This window comes from Anabrus simplex, chromosome 1 (genome assembly GCF_040414725.1).
Source record: "Anabrus simplex isolate iqAnaSimp1 chromosome 1, ASM4041472v1, whole genome shotgun sequence".
In the NCBI taxonomy this organism is placed as follows: domain Eukaryota; kingdom Metazoa; phylum Arthropoda; class Insecta; order Orthoptera; family Tettigoniidae; genus Anabrus; species Anabrus simplex.
In genome coordinates, this window is record NC_090265.1 from 686,758,399 (window position 1) to 686,775,533 (window position 17,135).

General features: G+C 37.6%; 1 protein-coding gene across 1 annotated transcript in view; it reads right to left on the minus strand.

Moving 5' to 3' along the window:
* Window positions 1–17,135, minus strand: part of LOC136872134 (uncharacterized) — a 210,002-nt gene that overhangs the window by 57,189 nt on the left and 135,678 nt on the right. The window contains exons 9-14 of the mRNA XM_067145980.2: window positions 16,862–17,039; window positions 13,191–13,359; window positions 10,904–11,073; window positions 8,263–8,371; window positions 4,353–4,525; window positions 1,438–1,576 (exon numbers count right to left, since the gene is read on the minus strand). Of these exons, the coding sequence (XP_067002081.2) occupies window positions 1,438–1,576; window positions 4,353–4,525; window positions 8,263–8,371; window positions 10,904–11,073; window positions 13,191–13,359; window positions 16,862–17,039 (938 nt within the window). The remainder of the gene's footprint in view (window positions 1–1,437; window positions 1,577–4,352; window positions 4,526–8,262; window positions 8,372–10,903; window positions 11,074–13,190; window positions 13,360–16,861; window positions 17,040–17,135) is intronic.

Sequence of the window (17,135 nt, forward strand, 5' to 3'; positions counted from 1 at the left end):
GTTCAAATCTCAGTTGATCCTGGCTAGGAATTTTAACTATACATCATATGGCATCAGGAAGGCCATCCATACTTAAACCCCTGGCCTAAACCAAAATAAGCCTGGATGGTTCCAGTGACTCCATAAATAACTGGGATAAGCAGAATAAAGTTATTATTTATGTACATGTATTCTGCCGGGGTGACATAAAGATAAAAATAACACCGTATTTTTGAAATGTACAGTAAATTAATGGGTGATTGATGGTGATTGGAAGATTAAGTTACCTTGGGGATAGCAATGTCATTTTTTTAAGAGCTCAAATTGACAGAGAAAGTTTGTGACCTTGATATTGGATTAAGGAATATGATTGGGTGTAGAGGTAATGGAAAAGAACAAGCAAGTGACAGATTAAACATTTATAGAAAGCTAGGAATATGAAAAGAAACATTTAGAAGGATAAACACAATGAAGGTCAGTGTGGGAAGAGGGAGCAACAGAAAAAGGAGAAGACAGTCTTTGCCTCTGGACTGTCATTGTGTTTATCCTATTGGTTCCTTTTTGCCAACCCTGTGGTGTAGGAGTAGCATGCCTGCCTCTTAACCAAAGGCCCTGGGTTCAATTCCCAGTCCAGGTCAGGGTTTCTTTTACATGAAGACATGAGGACTTGTTTGAGGTCCATTCAGCCTATGTGATTAGGATTGAGGAGCTATCTGACAGTGAGGTGGCAGTCCCGATCTAGAAAGCCAAAAATAATGGCCGAGAGTATTCGTCACCTCATAATCGGCAGGCCTTCAGTCTGAGCAGCGGTCACTTGGTAGGCCAAAGACTCCATAGAGCTGGTAGCACCAGGAGATATATCCTATAACAATATGACTTTTAAATCCTTCTCAGTTCAGGCTGACTAAAGAAATTATAAAATTATGAACAGTTATGAAATAGTTCTTTATGATACAAGGGCTGAAAGTGAGGTCCTATGTATGAGAAGATGAGGCTGGAATTTCAAACCCTTATTCATGTGAAACCATCTTGCCTTCATTAAATACAAGATTTTATTTTATAGTATGTTGAATTTCTATATTTTATTTAAATAATATTAAAATAAACACATTATGCTCAATCCAGGGCTCATCATTCAAACAATGGACATCTTCCTTGAATGAATATTGTTCAAAGATCAGTCAATAAATGTACTGACTTAACCTCATGACACAGTGTAGTGATCTGGTAAGTATCTAAGTAACTCTTTTACATGCACTAAGAAACGTTTCCAAGGTACTGTTTTTGTTGGTGGAAGTTTTAGTGCCATAAGTAACTACATTATCATAACGTACCACTTTCCTTGTTATTTTGAAGAATGTAAACATATGAAATTTGACAAAGTTTGAAATAAAGCAAATTTACAACTAGAAGAAAGATGTTATATTTGGAAGAAGAAGAGTAAGAGCCCAGACTCACCCTTGTAGGAAACTGTTGACAAAGCGCGCTGATGCAAACTGCAGCACCAGGGATGTGTTGGCGATTTCTGCAGCCTGCCTCTTGGGTCGATTGAAGCCATAAGCTGTCCCCACTGGTGACAAAGGATCAGCTGTCCGTCCTACACAAACGAACTGTCAGCTAAATATCTCACGCACATCACTAGCAGTGTATAAGTGTCAAGCTCTAAACATGAAATGCCTTAAGAAAGTGCAACAAAAAATACCAATATAACAATTTGACTTCAGTGAAAATTTGGCACCAAAGAAAAAGGGCGGGGGAAGGGAAGTGGAATGCACTGTAATTGTTAGGCCATCAATTGTCTGTTAATGATTGCAAAGCTGCGATTTCATTCTGAAGCATATTCCAGGAGAACAGAGTTAATTTCAGGGAAAGACAAAGAGAACTACAAGGAAAAACAAAGTGAATTCCAAATGGGAACAAAGTGACTTCTAGTGAGGATGAAGTGAATTCGGAAATGTACTGAGTGCTAGGGAAGATGAAGTGAATTCCAAGATAGGACAAAGTCAGCTCTAGTGACGGTGAAGAGAATTCCAGTGGGAAATGAAGTGAATTTTAATTGGTGACAAAGAGAATCCAGGGAAGAGTAACAGTGATGTGAATTTTTTACAATTTGCTTTATGTTGCACCGACACAGATACGTCTTATAGTGACAGTGGGAGAGGAAAGGGCTAGGAGTGGGAAGGAAGGACCATGACTTAATTAAGGTACAGCCCCAGCATTTGACTGGTGTGAAAACAAAAAAACCATCCTCAGGGCTGCCGACAGTGGAATTAGAACCCCACTATCTCCTGAATGCAAGCTGACAACTACGTGACCCAAACCAAGTAACCACTCACTCAGTGTGATGTGAATTCTAGTGTGAGACTAATGTTGAGTTCTAGGGAGGAGCAAAGTAAATTCTGGAGGTGATAAAAATGAATTTCTGGAAGGGACAAAGTGCATTCTAGTAAGGGACTAAATGAGTTCCACAGTAGGATAATATGGAATCTGTGACTGACTAAGAGACATGATGCAGTGTACCCCTCTGGTAAGTATCTAAGTAACTCTTGTACATGCACCAAAAATTTTCCAAGATATTTTTTTATCCAGGTAGAGACAAATGAATTTCATAGAGAAGTACAAGATAATTTCATCAAGAATCAAAGTGAATTCCATTGCAATATCAAGGATGTATAAAATGAATGATTCAATCCCTGGTCATATTTTCCTCCATTTACATATTTAGTTTCAGGCCTGCCTGTCTGGGTCTTCAGTCAGTCTCTTTAGTTTGTGCTGTACTACATACAAATTGTATCCCATGAATATGAACCCATTTCACAGCCCTCTATGCCCATAATCATTATCTGAAGATCTCTTGCTCCTTGATGAATATGAACCCATTTCACAGCCCTCTATGCCCATAATCATTATCTGAAGATCTCTTGCTCCTTGATGAATATGAACCTAATTCACAGCCCTCTATGCCCATAATCCATCTGAAGATCTCGTGCTCCTTCATTATCTTAAATTTTATTCTTTTAAGTTTTCAATATTCCAAATAATGCAAGTGTTTAACAAAGCCTATTTCTTTACATAAATTGTCCAATATGCCACTACGAAATAATTTCAAATTATTATTATTGTGAGTATTCTAAACACCAAAGCATATTCTGCAGTCTTCTTCTTCTTGTTCTTCTTCTTCTTCTTCTTCTTGTTCTTCTTCTTCTTCCACTTTTCCTACACTACATTGTACATGTGGATTTGGCGCTGTTTTACGGCCGAATGCCCTTCATGATGCCAACCCTGTATGGAGGGATATGGAGGGATGTAATCACTATTGCATGTTTCTGTGGTGGTTTGTAGTGTAGTATCATCTGAATATGAAGGGGAATGGAACAAACAGAAACACCCAAGCCAGAAGAATTAATTAGACGTGATTAAAATCCCTGATTCACCCGGGAATCGAACCCAGAATCGTCTGAACCGAAGGCCATTCAGCAAAGGCATTGAACTCAAAGCATATTCCACAGTAAATGTTTTAAATGTTAAAGGAAGAAAGATGAGAGCATAAAATAGACTACATTTTATTTAGATTATATGTCAAACCAGACTATGTCTATAGAGAATCTTTGAAATGATAATGCAAACAACAGAGTCTTGATTGTCTCATCACTGATATGAGAAGGTGCTAATATTTTCATTTTCTATTTTCATTTTCTATTTATTTATTAATCAATGGTTAAGCAAGCTTGTAGTCCCATATGACAGTCGATATTGTGATCATAGCCATGAGATATCCAGTTGGAATGTGAACCACAGGGATGTTACGTTTCAGTTAAAAAATTCCACCAACATTGGTGGAGATGCAGAACTAAGCTTCCTTGGTGAATAAAGGCAAACGCAAATCATTGAGGCAAAGATATTGTTTTATTGTTCATAAAACATTATACATTTATACCATACAAGCTGCAGTTCAGAGATCAATGTTTGATTTACATTCTGAGCCCCTTGTTTTTCCCCCCCATCATTCATATGTTGAAAGGAACAACAACATCATCAGCATCATTCTGGATTGAAATTTTCATCTCAAAAATCATGTGGCATCAGGAAGGGCATCCGGCCTTAAAACCCCTGCCAAAACCAAAATAAACGTAGGTGACTCCAGTGATCCCCAGAAATATTGTATCTCAGCTGAAGAAAGTAATGTATTTTTACTGAATGATACAAATCTTCTAACATCCATCCTTCACATTTTATCTCAATCCTTCAGGGCTAATAATTCCTGTTAAGTCTAGTTACTATCACCATCTTCACCGTATTGTAGTACATAAAGGAAGTATAAGGTTAATGGAAAATTATTGGTCCTAGGTACATCAGCATTACAGTTAACTTACGTTGTTCCCAAAGGTCGATCTCTTGCTGCATGATCTTGTGCACGTCCCTCTTAGCTCGAGCTACAGACTCGGCCAGCAAGCTGCCAGACACTACAAAATGTGGATTACTTGTGCTCCAGGGAGCAAGGCTGAGATGTTTCATCACCAGTCCTCGACAGGATGTCATTGCATTCCTGAAACATTGATGTATACAATAATACAAATAAGATCTAAAGGAATACTGTACGTGTTCATGTAACCCAAGGAGATCTCATTAATGTTTTTGAAGATGTTTCATATCTGAGGAACACAACAAAGAACAGTATGGTAAAAAGCAATTAAATATACAAACAATATGTACCAAAATGATATATATTTTTGCTCATTCAACTTTCTCATTAAACTCTGCAGGCTCTGTTTAAATCTTTGCCTGGGATTTAAGGCCAGAAGTCCTCCCTGATACTACTTAATGTTCCTGTTGAAACTTCCAGTTCCTGAGATCACTAGAATCAAAACTGAGACACTTAGTCTGACATGTTAGTGAGTAGTCTACTGTACAATCATGTCACATCATAAGAATGAAACTGGAAAAATCAACATCTGTTTTCATCATGAGTGAAGTCCCCATGAAACTGCTGCTCTCAAACATGTGTTAGATATATGGATGGGTCAGTAGCCAATCCACTTAAGTCACTATAATTCAATTTTGACTTACACAATGGTTGAGGAGCTTTCAAGATTATTTTTCAGAGGCATAATCAAGTAAGCCACTATTTACATAGGTACTAAAGTGACCAATTGAAGTAATGTGGATATTTGTGTCATTACGTTGTAACGTAGAGGCCTCTCTGTGGCTCAGGTGGCAGACCACTGTTAGGATCTGTGGTTCGGATTTGTGTTGAACAAAGCAGATATGGGACAGGTTTACTCTGGGCACTCTGGTTTCTCTTGTCATCTTTCATTCCAGGAACACTCTCATTCATAAATTACTGCCGCAGAGGAGTGTGACAAGTTTTGCCAGCTGGCACAATTTCCTATCCTTGATGCTAGATGGGGATTTGATTCATTCCATTCTTAATCCAATTGGTTGACTGGAAACAGGCTGTGGATTTTCATTATGTTGTTACTTACTATAAACATCTATAAAATGGAAAATAAAGGAAGTTATGAGATGAAGGAAATGACTCTACCCTGTAATACATATTTTTTGGAATAAGAAGTTGATTGCATGTTTACTAATTAATTCTTGTTTAATTATGTCCAAATTAAAATGATTGTGGGTTATCAGGCCTTGGTGGATTGGATAATTATCCTGACTCAGATTATATTCCATTGGATGGAATAAGTAACAGTAGTGATTTAAGCATGTTTTACCGTTTAATAATATTGCTATAATAACAATACACGATGATATGGAATTCTCTGTGACTAATATCAGTAAATCAGACAAACTAGAAAGACCTCAGTCAGATTAATTTTGTTAGTCATAGCAATTAACAAATGACTTCACTTTTGTACCTTAAGTAAGTGTACACGTTGCAACAATGATTTGCACATAATTAAAATTTATTTTTGTATTTGTAATGTGTAATTGGAATTTTATTTGTCAATTCTAAACAAACCTTCAGTATCTCATGAAATTTCAAATGCAACTGTGGAACTGATGATCACAATATTACGAGGTGAGTTGGCTGTGCAGTTACGGGCACACAGCTATGAGCTTGCATCCGGCAGATAGTGGGTTTGAACCCCACTGTTGGCAGCCCTGAAGATAGTTTTCCATGGTTTCCCATTTTCACTCCAGGCTGGGGCTGTTCTTTAATTAAGGCCATGGCCACTTCCTTCCCACTCCTAGGACTTTCCTATCCCATTGTCGCCATACTACCTATCTGTGCCGGTGTGACGTAAAGCAAATTGTAAAAAAATATCACAATATTGACAGTCACCTCAGACTCCAAACTTGTTTTGCTTCTGGCATAATATATGCAAACATTGGCCTTCCTCTACAGCTCTTAATCATCACTTTTCTTTCCAGCTTTGTTATTATCTAATCTTAAGCAAACTCTCATCAAGATACCTGAAACAAATTACAAACAGTGGGGAGGCAATCTGATCTCTTTCTTAAGAAGAAAGATACAGATCATATCTTTCCAGTGTGACTAAAAACAAAAGAGTTCATCAAAGGCAGGAAGTTTGGGGGGAAAAATAGGGACACAAGCAGGATAAACACAGTGATGGGATAGCGTGAGCAGAAGAAGAGCTACAACAAGGTAATAGAAACTCAAAACATACAAGGACAAATTCTACATCTTCATACACAGCCATACCATTCTGCTTTAATGACTGGACCCACTGTCTCTCATAACAACAGCAGCTCAGTTGGTCTTGTGAGGTTAGTGAACCACATACCGGCTCTCAGTCTAGGAATAAAACTCTATAACAAGCCAGGAATCAAACCCTGGGCCTCTGGCCCTGCCTGTCATTAAAAGTGATTTAATGGGGATCCAAGAGGCTTTCAACTCGAGAGTGTGGTCCCTACCTGAGTATGGCATTGCTTCCACTTATTTGTACCAGTCTTCTCATTTTCATCTTTCCTATCTGACCTCTCTTTTCTAGGTGTTGTTCTCTTCCGACTCCACCAGTATTCGTTTTCGAAGGCCAAGGGAGTCTTGCAGTTTTACAACTATTTCGGTCCTTCTCCTTAATTTGCTGATCCTTCATTCTTTGAAGTGTTGAAAATCATCTTTTTCTCTTCTGATTAGTGTTAACAGGTGATGGTTGTCTAGTTGTACTTCCACTTAAAATGATCACCACCACCACTTGAGTCTTTGGTTAAGAAGCAGATATGTTATCCCTACACCACAGGGCAGGCACACAAAAACACCTTTTGTTAGGGAAGACAATGTAGCACATCTGAAAAATGTTGGGAAGTTAAGATCATCTGTTAGAGAAAACAGATTTGGAATTTCTTGATCTGTGGTGGTGAAAGCCTTAAATGGGACTTGGAAAATAAAAAAAATGAAGTTTCCAGAAGGAAACAATAATGTAATTTCATCGATTACAGGTGTTAAACTGCATAAGGCAGGCATTTATGCAAGTGGAGGTACATACGTCCCCTAGTGCACTGTCACTGCATTGATCTACATAGGAGTCTTGCAGTGGTGTCACAGTTGCACACTTGCTGCCAGCATCTTGCAAAGGTGTGGCAATTCAAATGATGAGCCCACTACCACACTGGAGCAAAATGCTGGTAATTTCATGATTGTAAAAACCTAAGGGACTTGGAATAGTTTGTGGAGGAGAGCTGGTTTATGTACAGCCATTCCTCTTTTTCTTCTCCTGCCCTCTTTTCACAGAAGGTTGGTGGCCATCGTAAATTAATTAATTTGATTTTGTGCTTCTTATACTAGGGTTACTATATTGTGGATGTCAAATCACAGTCAGAGATTCTGCATCTAGAAGCATTTCCTCCATCCATGTATATGTTTTCCCTTCTTTGTATCAAGATGTTTTAGTCATTTTTGTAGATTTGTTCAAAATAAGCTGCTTTCTTGCAATTTGCGATGGTTAGAACTTCACATGATTTTCTGGTATGAGTACTTCTTCAACATTTTAAAAGCCTACAATTGGTTCAGTGATAAAGCCTTTATTGTCTAGTCTTCAACAGCATAAAGTGCACCAATAACACGTAGCACTTCACGACATGCTAGCAAAAAAAAAAGAAGCAAGTTTTGAATTGGAAGTCATGGTTTCATACAAAAATTCAAAGAAAGGACCCCCAAAAATGGGAAAAATCCTAATGATTTCACTAATTCTTGGCAACAGCTTTAAGTTATTTCTTAAAATCTACTAAAGGACATGATACCAGGCTTGTCTTCAATATTCATCGACAGTAATACCAATTTACAGAAACTTAAATCATTATACTCACAGGAATGGATCTTTGTCCAGGAACACTCTTGGCTGGATCTCTGGGATGTTATCACTGTTGTCACAAATAATCCGTGCGAGGGTAACTTTACGGATTTCATTCAGCTGTTCTGGTATGAAAGAAGGAGAAAAATCTTGAGTAGGCCTACATCATGATTATAAAGTGCAAAGGAAACAAACAAATGTACAAATATACATAAAAAAAGGGAAGCTTCGAAGGAAAACAGGAACATTGAAAACTAAATACCAATGACTAGGGCTTGGATATCTATGACACGTCATATTTTTATGAATGAATGAATGAATTAATATCCTGGTCTCTTTTTTTACAGACTAGAGTTAAATTAAACACATTTCTATATTTTGTGAACATGATAACCCCATTTATATAGGTCGTAATATAAATGCATATTTTATCATTGAGTCATATTTGACCAAAGAAATGGCATCAAATTTTACTTTTGGTCATACTGTATAATATTTTTAACCATTCTCCAATTTTCATTCACATGTTTTCTGCTGATAGTACCAAGTGATTTTGATTATGTTTGGTTACTTTGGATTTCCTCTCTTTACAAATATTCTGCGGTTAAATGAAGTTTGGAGGTTACAGACTCCACGAGCAATAATTTATCGAAATAGAAAGGACAAAAGAATGTTAGAAATATGGCCACTTTGCTGCAGGTCAGCCTTGCCTACCCACCTTTCACCCCCTCCCAAACATTCCCTCTTAAGTGGCTCCAATCCCATTTCCACCAGTAATTCTGAGCAGTCAGTGACTCTGTTACCTAACGATTGTACAGAAGAAAGGTAGGTACTGGACATCTTTCTCTTTTTTCTCAGAATCCTTCCATCTTTTCGATAGTTAAGCGTAAATTCAGAAAATATTTTCTAATTCACATCGGAAAAAGTAATTAAGTTTATTCTAACTTTTTTATGGAGTGAACAGTCTTCAGTGGCCAGTAATGAGGAGATAATATTCTCCAATTTTGTTTTTGTAGAATTAATAAAAAGTCTCTTCTAAGCAATATTTAATGTCTTTTGCAAGTTTTTATATCGTGTTTTGGTATTTTTTAGAGCATAAGTACATGTATATATTCAATGTATTTAGCTCATAGAAATCAAACCCATAATAATGACAAGCTAGCATGGGCAGAGCAGCAACAGAAAGGAGTGGCAAGGACAACGAAAATGAAGAAATTCCACGTCTTCACACCGTTATCCTTTGTGCATTCCTCTTCTAAATGCTAACTTCCTGTCTCACATTCAAATGCTTATATACTGTATTTTCTTTCCAATATGTAGAATTTTTAAGCAAATGTTTTCTATGCTTTATGTATTTAAATTAAGATTTCTTGTGCAGTATTGTTTGCGTGGTGCTGATGTTGGCTTGATATGCACTTTTCTGCTATACTGAAGATTCCTACAAACAACATGTATGGTAACCTAATTTCCTGGGGAAGTTATATGTAATTGCTACTTAACACAGTGTTTTACTTTTAAGAAGTTACAGCAAAAGTTTAACCAAGTAATACCATTCAAATAGTGGAACACATTGTGTGATGAGTAAAATAAAATAAATATATATATATATGCTAAGGGAGAGAAAAAGAGTGAAGTTTGTTGAACAAAATCTTTCTAGGTATCACCCTCATATTCTGGAACACAAAATTTCTTGCAAACTCTCCTCCCTTCTTCCTTTTCCTTCTTCAGTCCTAAACATATTTTACAAAGTAAACTGTATCTATATAACAATAACAACAACATTTTAATTAACATATATTTTAGACCTGGATAAAATTATGTTTTCCAAAAAGAAGAGAGTAACTTCTGTGCTCCTTTTTTACATCAAAACTAAAGATGCCCTGTACTGATTGACTGAAAGAATCTTGAATCTTATGCGATGTAAAAAAGTATTCAGAGTTACTTGGTATTGTGACAATTTAAAGGTGTTAACACCGTCTTGTAGGCTATTGTCATTATGCTAGAAGGTGCTGGGAAGATCTTGACATTTAAAGCAGCACACCCAATCTCCAAAATTATGCTGGCTGTGTCTAGTCACACAAGCCTCTGCTGGTCAATAAACTAGCTCCATGGTCACGAGGTAGCGAGCCTGTCTCTTACCTGGACGCCCCAGGTTCAGTGCTAGGCCCAGGATTATTACCTGGATATCGGGGCTGGTTTGAGGTCCACTCAGCATACTTGATTAGAATTGAGGAGCTATCTGACAGTGAGATAGCAGCCTCAGTCTAGAAAGCCAAGAAGATTTGTTGTACTGACTATGCATCAACTCGTAATCTGCACACCTTTGGACTGAGCAGTGATTGCTTGGTAGACCAAAGCCCGTAAGGGCTGTAGTGCTATGATTTCTTCTTTTTTGAAGGTGGGGCTGGTCAATACTTGTGAAGTTGTTAATAAGGCAATGTTGTTCATTTCTCTGTTATGTTATGAAAGTATACAAGAGTGACTGAACTTTCTGCCTTTGTTCACTGCAGTAAGAATTGAGAACAATAATAATTTCTCATAAAAGTGATTAAATTCATAACATGATATACCATCATAGCCACTGATATAGCAAACTATCTCAACATGTAGATGGAGCAAACTTAATTATATGATATGTTACTAGGACAGTTACTGACCTCTAGTGAAAGATGATGGTGGCAAATCATTTTCATACCAATATCTATCACCTCGACGCAGGTAGTGGAATTGACGGCCCAAGAGGCATCCGAATGTTGGCCCAACCACTGATCCCTCAGGAGGTTTCTCTCCCAGGGCTGCAGTGAACAGATCTATATCCTCCACATTCCTGGAAAAACAAATTCATACATGGGCTTTGCGTGCCTACTATAGAAGAGAGTAAGACATTAATGGATCACCTGTCACAAGCCCTTCTGTTACTCTTGGAGTCCCTAGTATATTCTGAAGTCCAAATGACACGCTGGTTTCTACATTGACAACAGCTTCCTATCTTTCTGCTGAACCATTCCTCCCAACCCATCCATTCCCTCCAGAGCATTTACCAACCTACTGTCATACCGCACAGAACTTTTCTTCATATCCCTATATAAAGACATGACATTGAAACATTTCCTCTTTGTTATTCTAATCTGGTAAATGTAGATTAAATGCAGGGTGCTAAAAAATGGAGCAAAGAAATATACAAAAAATTAAATGCAGTATCACACTATTATGGACAAAGGAAGCAACAGAAAAGAGAGATGACAAATAGGAAAACACAAAAGGAAAGTGAGACATTATGCATATTTTTAATGTACTGCATTTCTGTTCCTGTCTCAAAATAGAAACTAAATATTACAACTAGTCATTATTTCTTATGTTCTTATGATTAATAAAACATTTTTCTAATTGTGAGGTATTGTTAAATTAAAGAGTAAGGTATCATTTTAATGCATAGAGTGTTTAATTATGTAAAAATTAGATTAATAAATTATATCATTAGAAAACTGTATATTAATTTAAAGAAGTCTGGATCTGTGGTTAATTGGTCAGCATACTCGACTTTAGTCCAAGGGATCCTGGGTTTGATGTCTTGCCAAGCTTTATGTTTTTGTCAATCAATCAATCAATCAATCAATCAATCAGTCAATACTGATCTGCATTTAGGGCAGTCACCCAGGTGGCAGATTCCCTATCTGTTGTTTTCCTAGCCTTTTCCTAAATGATTTCAAAGAAATTTATTGAACATCTCCCTTGGTAAGTTATTCCAATCCCTAACTCCCCTTCCTATAAATTAATATTTGCCCCAGTTTGTCCTCTTGAATTCCAACTTTATCTTTATATTGTGATCTTTCCTACTTTTATAAACGCCACTCAAACTTATTCGTCTACTAATGTCATTCCGTGCCATCTCTCCGCTGACAGCTCGGAACATACCACTTAGTCGAGCAGCACGTCTTCTTTCTCTGAGTTCTTCCCAGCCCAAACTTTGCAACATTTTTGTAACGCTACTCTTTTGTCGGAAATCACCCAGAACAAATCAAGCTGCTTTTCTTTGGATTTTTTCCAGTTCTTGAATCAGGTAATCCTGATGAGGGTCCCATACACTGGAACCATACTCTAGTTGGGGTCTTACCAGAGACTTATATGCACTCTCCTTTACATCCTTACTACAACCCCTAAACACCCTCATAACCATGTGCAGAGATCTGTACCCTTTATTTACAATCCCATTTATGTGATTACCCCAATGAAGATCTTTCCTTATATTAACACCTAGATACTTACAATGATCCCTAAAAGGAACTTTCACCCCATCAACGCAGTAATTAAAACTGAGAAGACTTTTCCTATTTGTGAAACTCACAATCTTTTAACCTTCATTGGTTATTACCTCTGACATGGGGACTGTGTGTCTGTGTCATCTTCAACATTAGATTTCATCCTAAGCAAGGCCCTATCCTCGCAGACTTGCGGGTTACTACTGGGCATCAGCTCAAAAGTCCGGAGGCCACACACCATAATAATTAAAAGAATAATCTAACTTGTCAAGCCTCTCTTAGGGTCAAAACATTGATCAATAAAGAAAACATGATTTAGCAAGGTACTGACTAGTTGTAAAATTTACTTGAATAATGATAATAATGCATGTTAGTTTATTTGCTCATTTATGGCAGAGAAATGGAAACTCTGTTGTATGACCTATTGTGGCGTTCTTATTAATTTTGTTGGGTAAACACCAATGTGTCATTAAAGATCACTTACATACCATGGAGTGTTGAATAAACTTTTCTTCTACACCCTTCAAAAAATTTGACTACATCTATCAGGTTAGATTCCTTGATCTGGAAATCTCAGGCCAATACTCTTTCAGTCTTAGTGATTTGATGCCTTAAATTCATTTCAGGAGATACAAGGGAATCTAATCCCCTATGGACTGATTTAAAAAGAAAATTCAGTACCCACCTGTAGACCCTCTGGAAAGCAGTCACTACATCAGGAGACATGATGTTGTTCAAGTCCTGGAAGCTTCTGACAGGCTCCAAGCCACAGAACTGTCTCCATTTTACATACCCTGGTAGACCATGGTCTCGGCCATGCTGGATCACTTGAGCAGCCAGGTCCAATCCACTGCCTGGGAAGAGAACAAGATCTTTTTTTTTTTTTTTAACTGTTTGCTTTACGTCGCACCAACACTAATAGGTCTCACTCGGAAAAAATATTTCAGGTTCCATATGGGAACCAACATTTATATCAACTATTAAAGCAGACCTGGCCAACAGCTGGAAACTGCATATGATGATGATAATGATGACGATCAACTAATAGGTCGTACCTTGATGATGGCGTAGAAAAGGGCTGGGAGTGGGAAGGAAGCGGCCGTGGCCTTAATTGCTTGGTGGGAAAATGGGAACCACGGAAAACCATCTTCAGGGCTGCCAACAGTGAGGTTCAAACCAACTATCTCTTGAATGCAAGCTGGTAGCTACATGCAGCCACTTGTTCAGTGAGAGAAAACAAGATACATATATTCATATCATTCAGTTGTGATTCTTAGATGAAAATGAACTTTACAAACTGAGTGGGGTGGCTATGTGGTCTGGGTGGAGAAGGCCAAAATGTAATAGTTACATAAGAATTTGTCTATGGTCTTGATTGGCCTTGAGAAAGTGTATTACAGTACACCAAGACCAGAAATGCCTACAATGGAGCCAGAGAAGTATGTCTGCCTGATTAATTAATGGCGTGTGGCCCCTGAACAGGCCTGGTGTCAGTGAGGATGGGGTCTTACCTAAGATGACTTCTAATGCTGAAGATGGCTCAAACATCCAGCCCCTAAGCCACTGGAATTAACGTATGGAAGTTAAAATCTTTGAGCTGGCTGGGAAGTGAACCCAGGATCTCTTGGACCAAAGGCCAGCATGCCTACCATTTAGCCATGGAGCCAGATATTTGTTGATATGGTACAAGAATAGTTGGCTTATTCACTGACTTCTCACTAAGGTAGCTATGGTTCGAATCCCTGCCTTTACAATTTGTAAATTTTTGATAATTCTTTCTTTTTAGTATTCATTATATTTCCCAGTGTAATCATTTGTTTTAAGTTTCTTTGTTTTTGTATTGTCTTTTGTTTTGTATTACCATGTGATTTCTTAGAGCACTTTTCATTTCTTTTAAGTAGTAAATGGTATCATATATAATGTTAAGTTTGTTCTATTTTGTTTTTTGTTGATTTTTAACTTTGTTTTTGTTAAACTTTAACTTCATAGATACAGATTGTTACTGAATGTTAAGAAGGTATGTAATTGGGTGTAAAACCTGTGTACTTATAAATAAATAAATAAATAAATGAATGAATGAATGAATGAATGAATGAATGAATGAATGAATGAATGAATGAATGAATGAATGAATGAATGAATAAATAAATAAATAAATAGTATGATAGGAAAGGCAAGAAAGGACAGTGTATGAAATTAGGATGTCAGGAAGGAAATTGAAGTAGAAAAGCTTTACAACAGAATGGAGAAGGATAAACTTAGGACGGTTTGGACATATTAAGAGGATGGAAAAGGGAAGGATGCTGAAGCATATGATGGAAATGTAGAAAGGAGGAGAGAGGGCAAGGACACCCATATTAAGGTGGTTGAAAATGATCAAGAATAGCATAATCAGAAGAAACTTGGATTGGAACACAGTTACAGAGGAAAAACGGTGGTTGAATGTAGAGGAAGATGGAAATGTGCCATAAAAATCCCAATATGGCAGGAGCTGGGTGAGGGAAATAGATAATGATGATGATGGTGGTGGATTGGGGAAAGAAATATATAAAGTTGCATACAATCTGCATAGTGGAACTGGAGAAAGTTGTCCAGTGTATTGCGTGACAGAAAGATGCCGGAAAAGTTAGAATGGAAGACCGTAAGACACTCAGAACAGCTATGATTCACAGAGCAAAAACTTGTCTGACGACAAGAAAATGGGCTGATAAACTGGATATGGCAGAGAAGAGAAGACTGGCATTTAGTGCCAGACATGCAGTAAGAAACAAAGAAGTGGGGAGGAAGGCAAAAAGTGATGATGATGATGATGATAATAATAATAATAATAATAATAATAATAATAATAATAACAACAACAACAACAACAACAACAACAACAACAACAACAACAAAAACAATAATAATAATAATAATAATAATAATAATAATAATAATAATAATAATAATAATAATAATAATAATAATAATAATAATACTGGACGAGTTGGCCATACGGTTAGGGCTGCACAGCTTTGAGCTTGCATCCAGGAGATAGTGGGTTCGAACCCCACTGTCGGTAGCATTGAATATGGTTTTACATGGTTTCCCATTTTCACAGCAGGCCACGGTTGCTTCCTGCCCACTCCTATCCCATCGTTACCATAAGACCTATCTGTGCCGGTGCAATGTAAAACCAATTTTAAAAAATAATTGTATGACCTCAGATAGCATGTGCAGGTATTTTAATTTGATGTCATCTGGCTGCCTGCTTGTGAATTTTGATGTTCCGTTCTACTTTAGGCCTACAAAGAGACAGAGTAAACCAAATCTCCCTTGGGTGTCTATGGCTGAGTTTTTTATTAATTATGTAGAATAAACACCAAATGTGTCACCAGAGATCTATTACATACCAACATCGTAGAACATGGAGTAGCAAATGGACTTTTGTCCACTCTTCAAGCATGACTATCTCTGATGGGTTTGAACCTGCTATCTTGGGACCCGGAGGATGACACTACCACCGATCCACAGGAGTAGCTGGCAGGAAGTGATGAAAGGACCCAAAAGAGTCAGGCTCAGATGGTATGGATATGACAAAAGAAGAGACCGGAAATGATGGAAAAATTGGCCCTATAATCTATGGGTAGTGAGCCTGCCTCTTAAAAAGATGCCCCAGGTTCGATTCCTCACCAAGTCAGGGATTTTTACCTGGATATGAGGACTAGTTCTAGGTTTACTCAGCCAACATGAGAACAATTGAGGAGCTATCTAGCGGTGAGATAGCAGCCTCAGTCTAGAAAGCCTCGAGAAACAGCCCAGAGGATTCATCATGCTGACTACACATCACCTTGTAACCTGTAGGATTTTGGGCTGAGCAGTGCTTGCTTGATATGCCAAGGACATTCAGGGTTGTAGTGCCATGGGATTTTTTTAGAAAATAATGATAAAAATGCTGCCTAAAGGAAAAAGGAGTGGAGAGCATCCCAGAAGATAACGGACTGACAAACTTCAAGAAATTATGAACCTGTGCACCCTTGTGGAGGAGATGGTACTCAACAGATGAAAGAAGAAAATCTGCATCAGTGACTCTCTGCATCAGTGACTCTTCCTAGTGGGACTGATTGTGCTCAAGAATAAGAAGATAATAATGTTATTTGTTTTATGTCCCACTATTTACTTGTACTGTTTTCAGAGGAGCAGAAGAATTTACATTGAGATAAAAAGTTTAGTTCAAGATGGGTTGGCAAGGGGAATATAAAGCAAAGTAAGTTCATGGCATTCTCCATCTAATGCAGCTCATTGATGTAGCAGATGAAATGAGCATCAGAATTTGTTTTTAGTTTACTTTATTTAAAATCATCTATAAATTGGTACCTTTCTTTGGATCTTGGAACATGTGGTTAGTCATCACATCATTGATGAACTCGTCCTCCTTCTGGGCTGCTCCATGCAATAAGCTTTGTAGGATGCCATCCAATGCACCAGCCTCGTAGAGTTGAAATGGAGCATAGAAAGATGTTGCCAAGGACTTCTCACCAACTTTTCTGCCACTCTAAAAACATGAAAATACTGATGTTAACTCATTCACAGTGCTATATACCACCAGTAGTACACATACGTAGCTCTCGCAGGCTATCATACACTTACA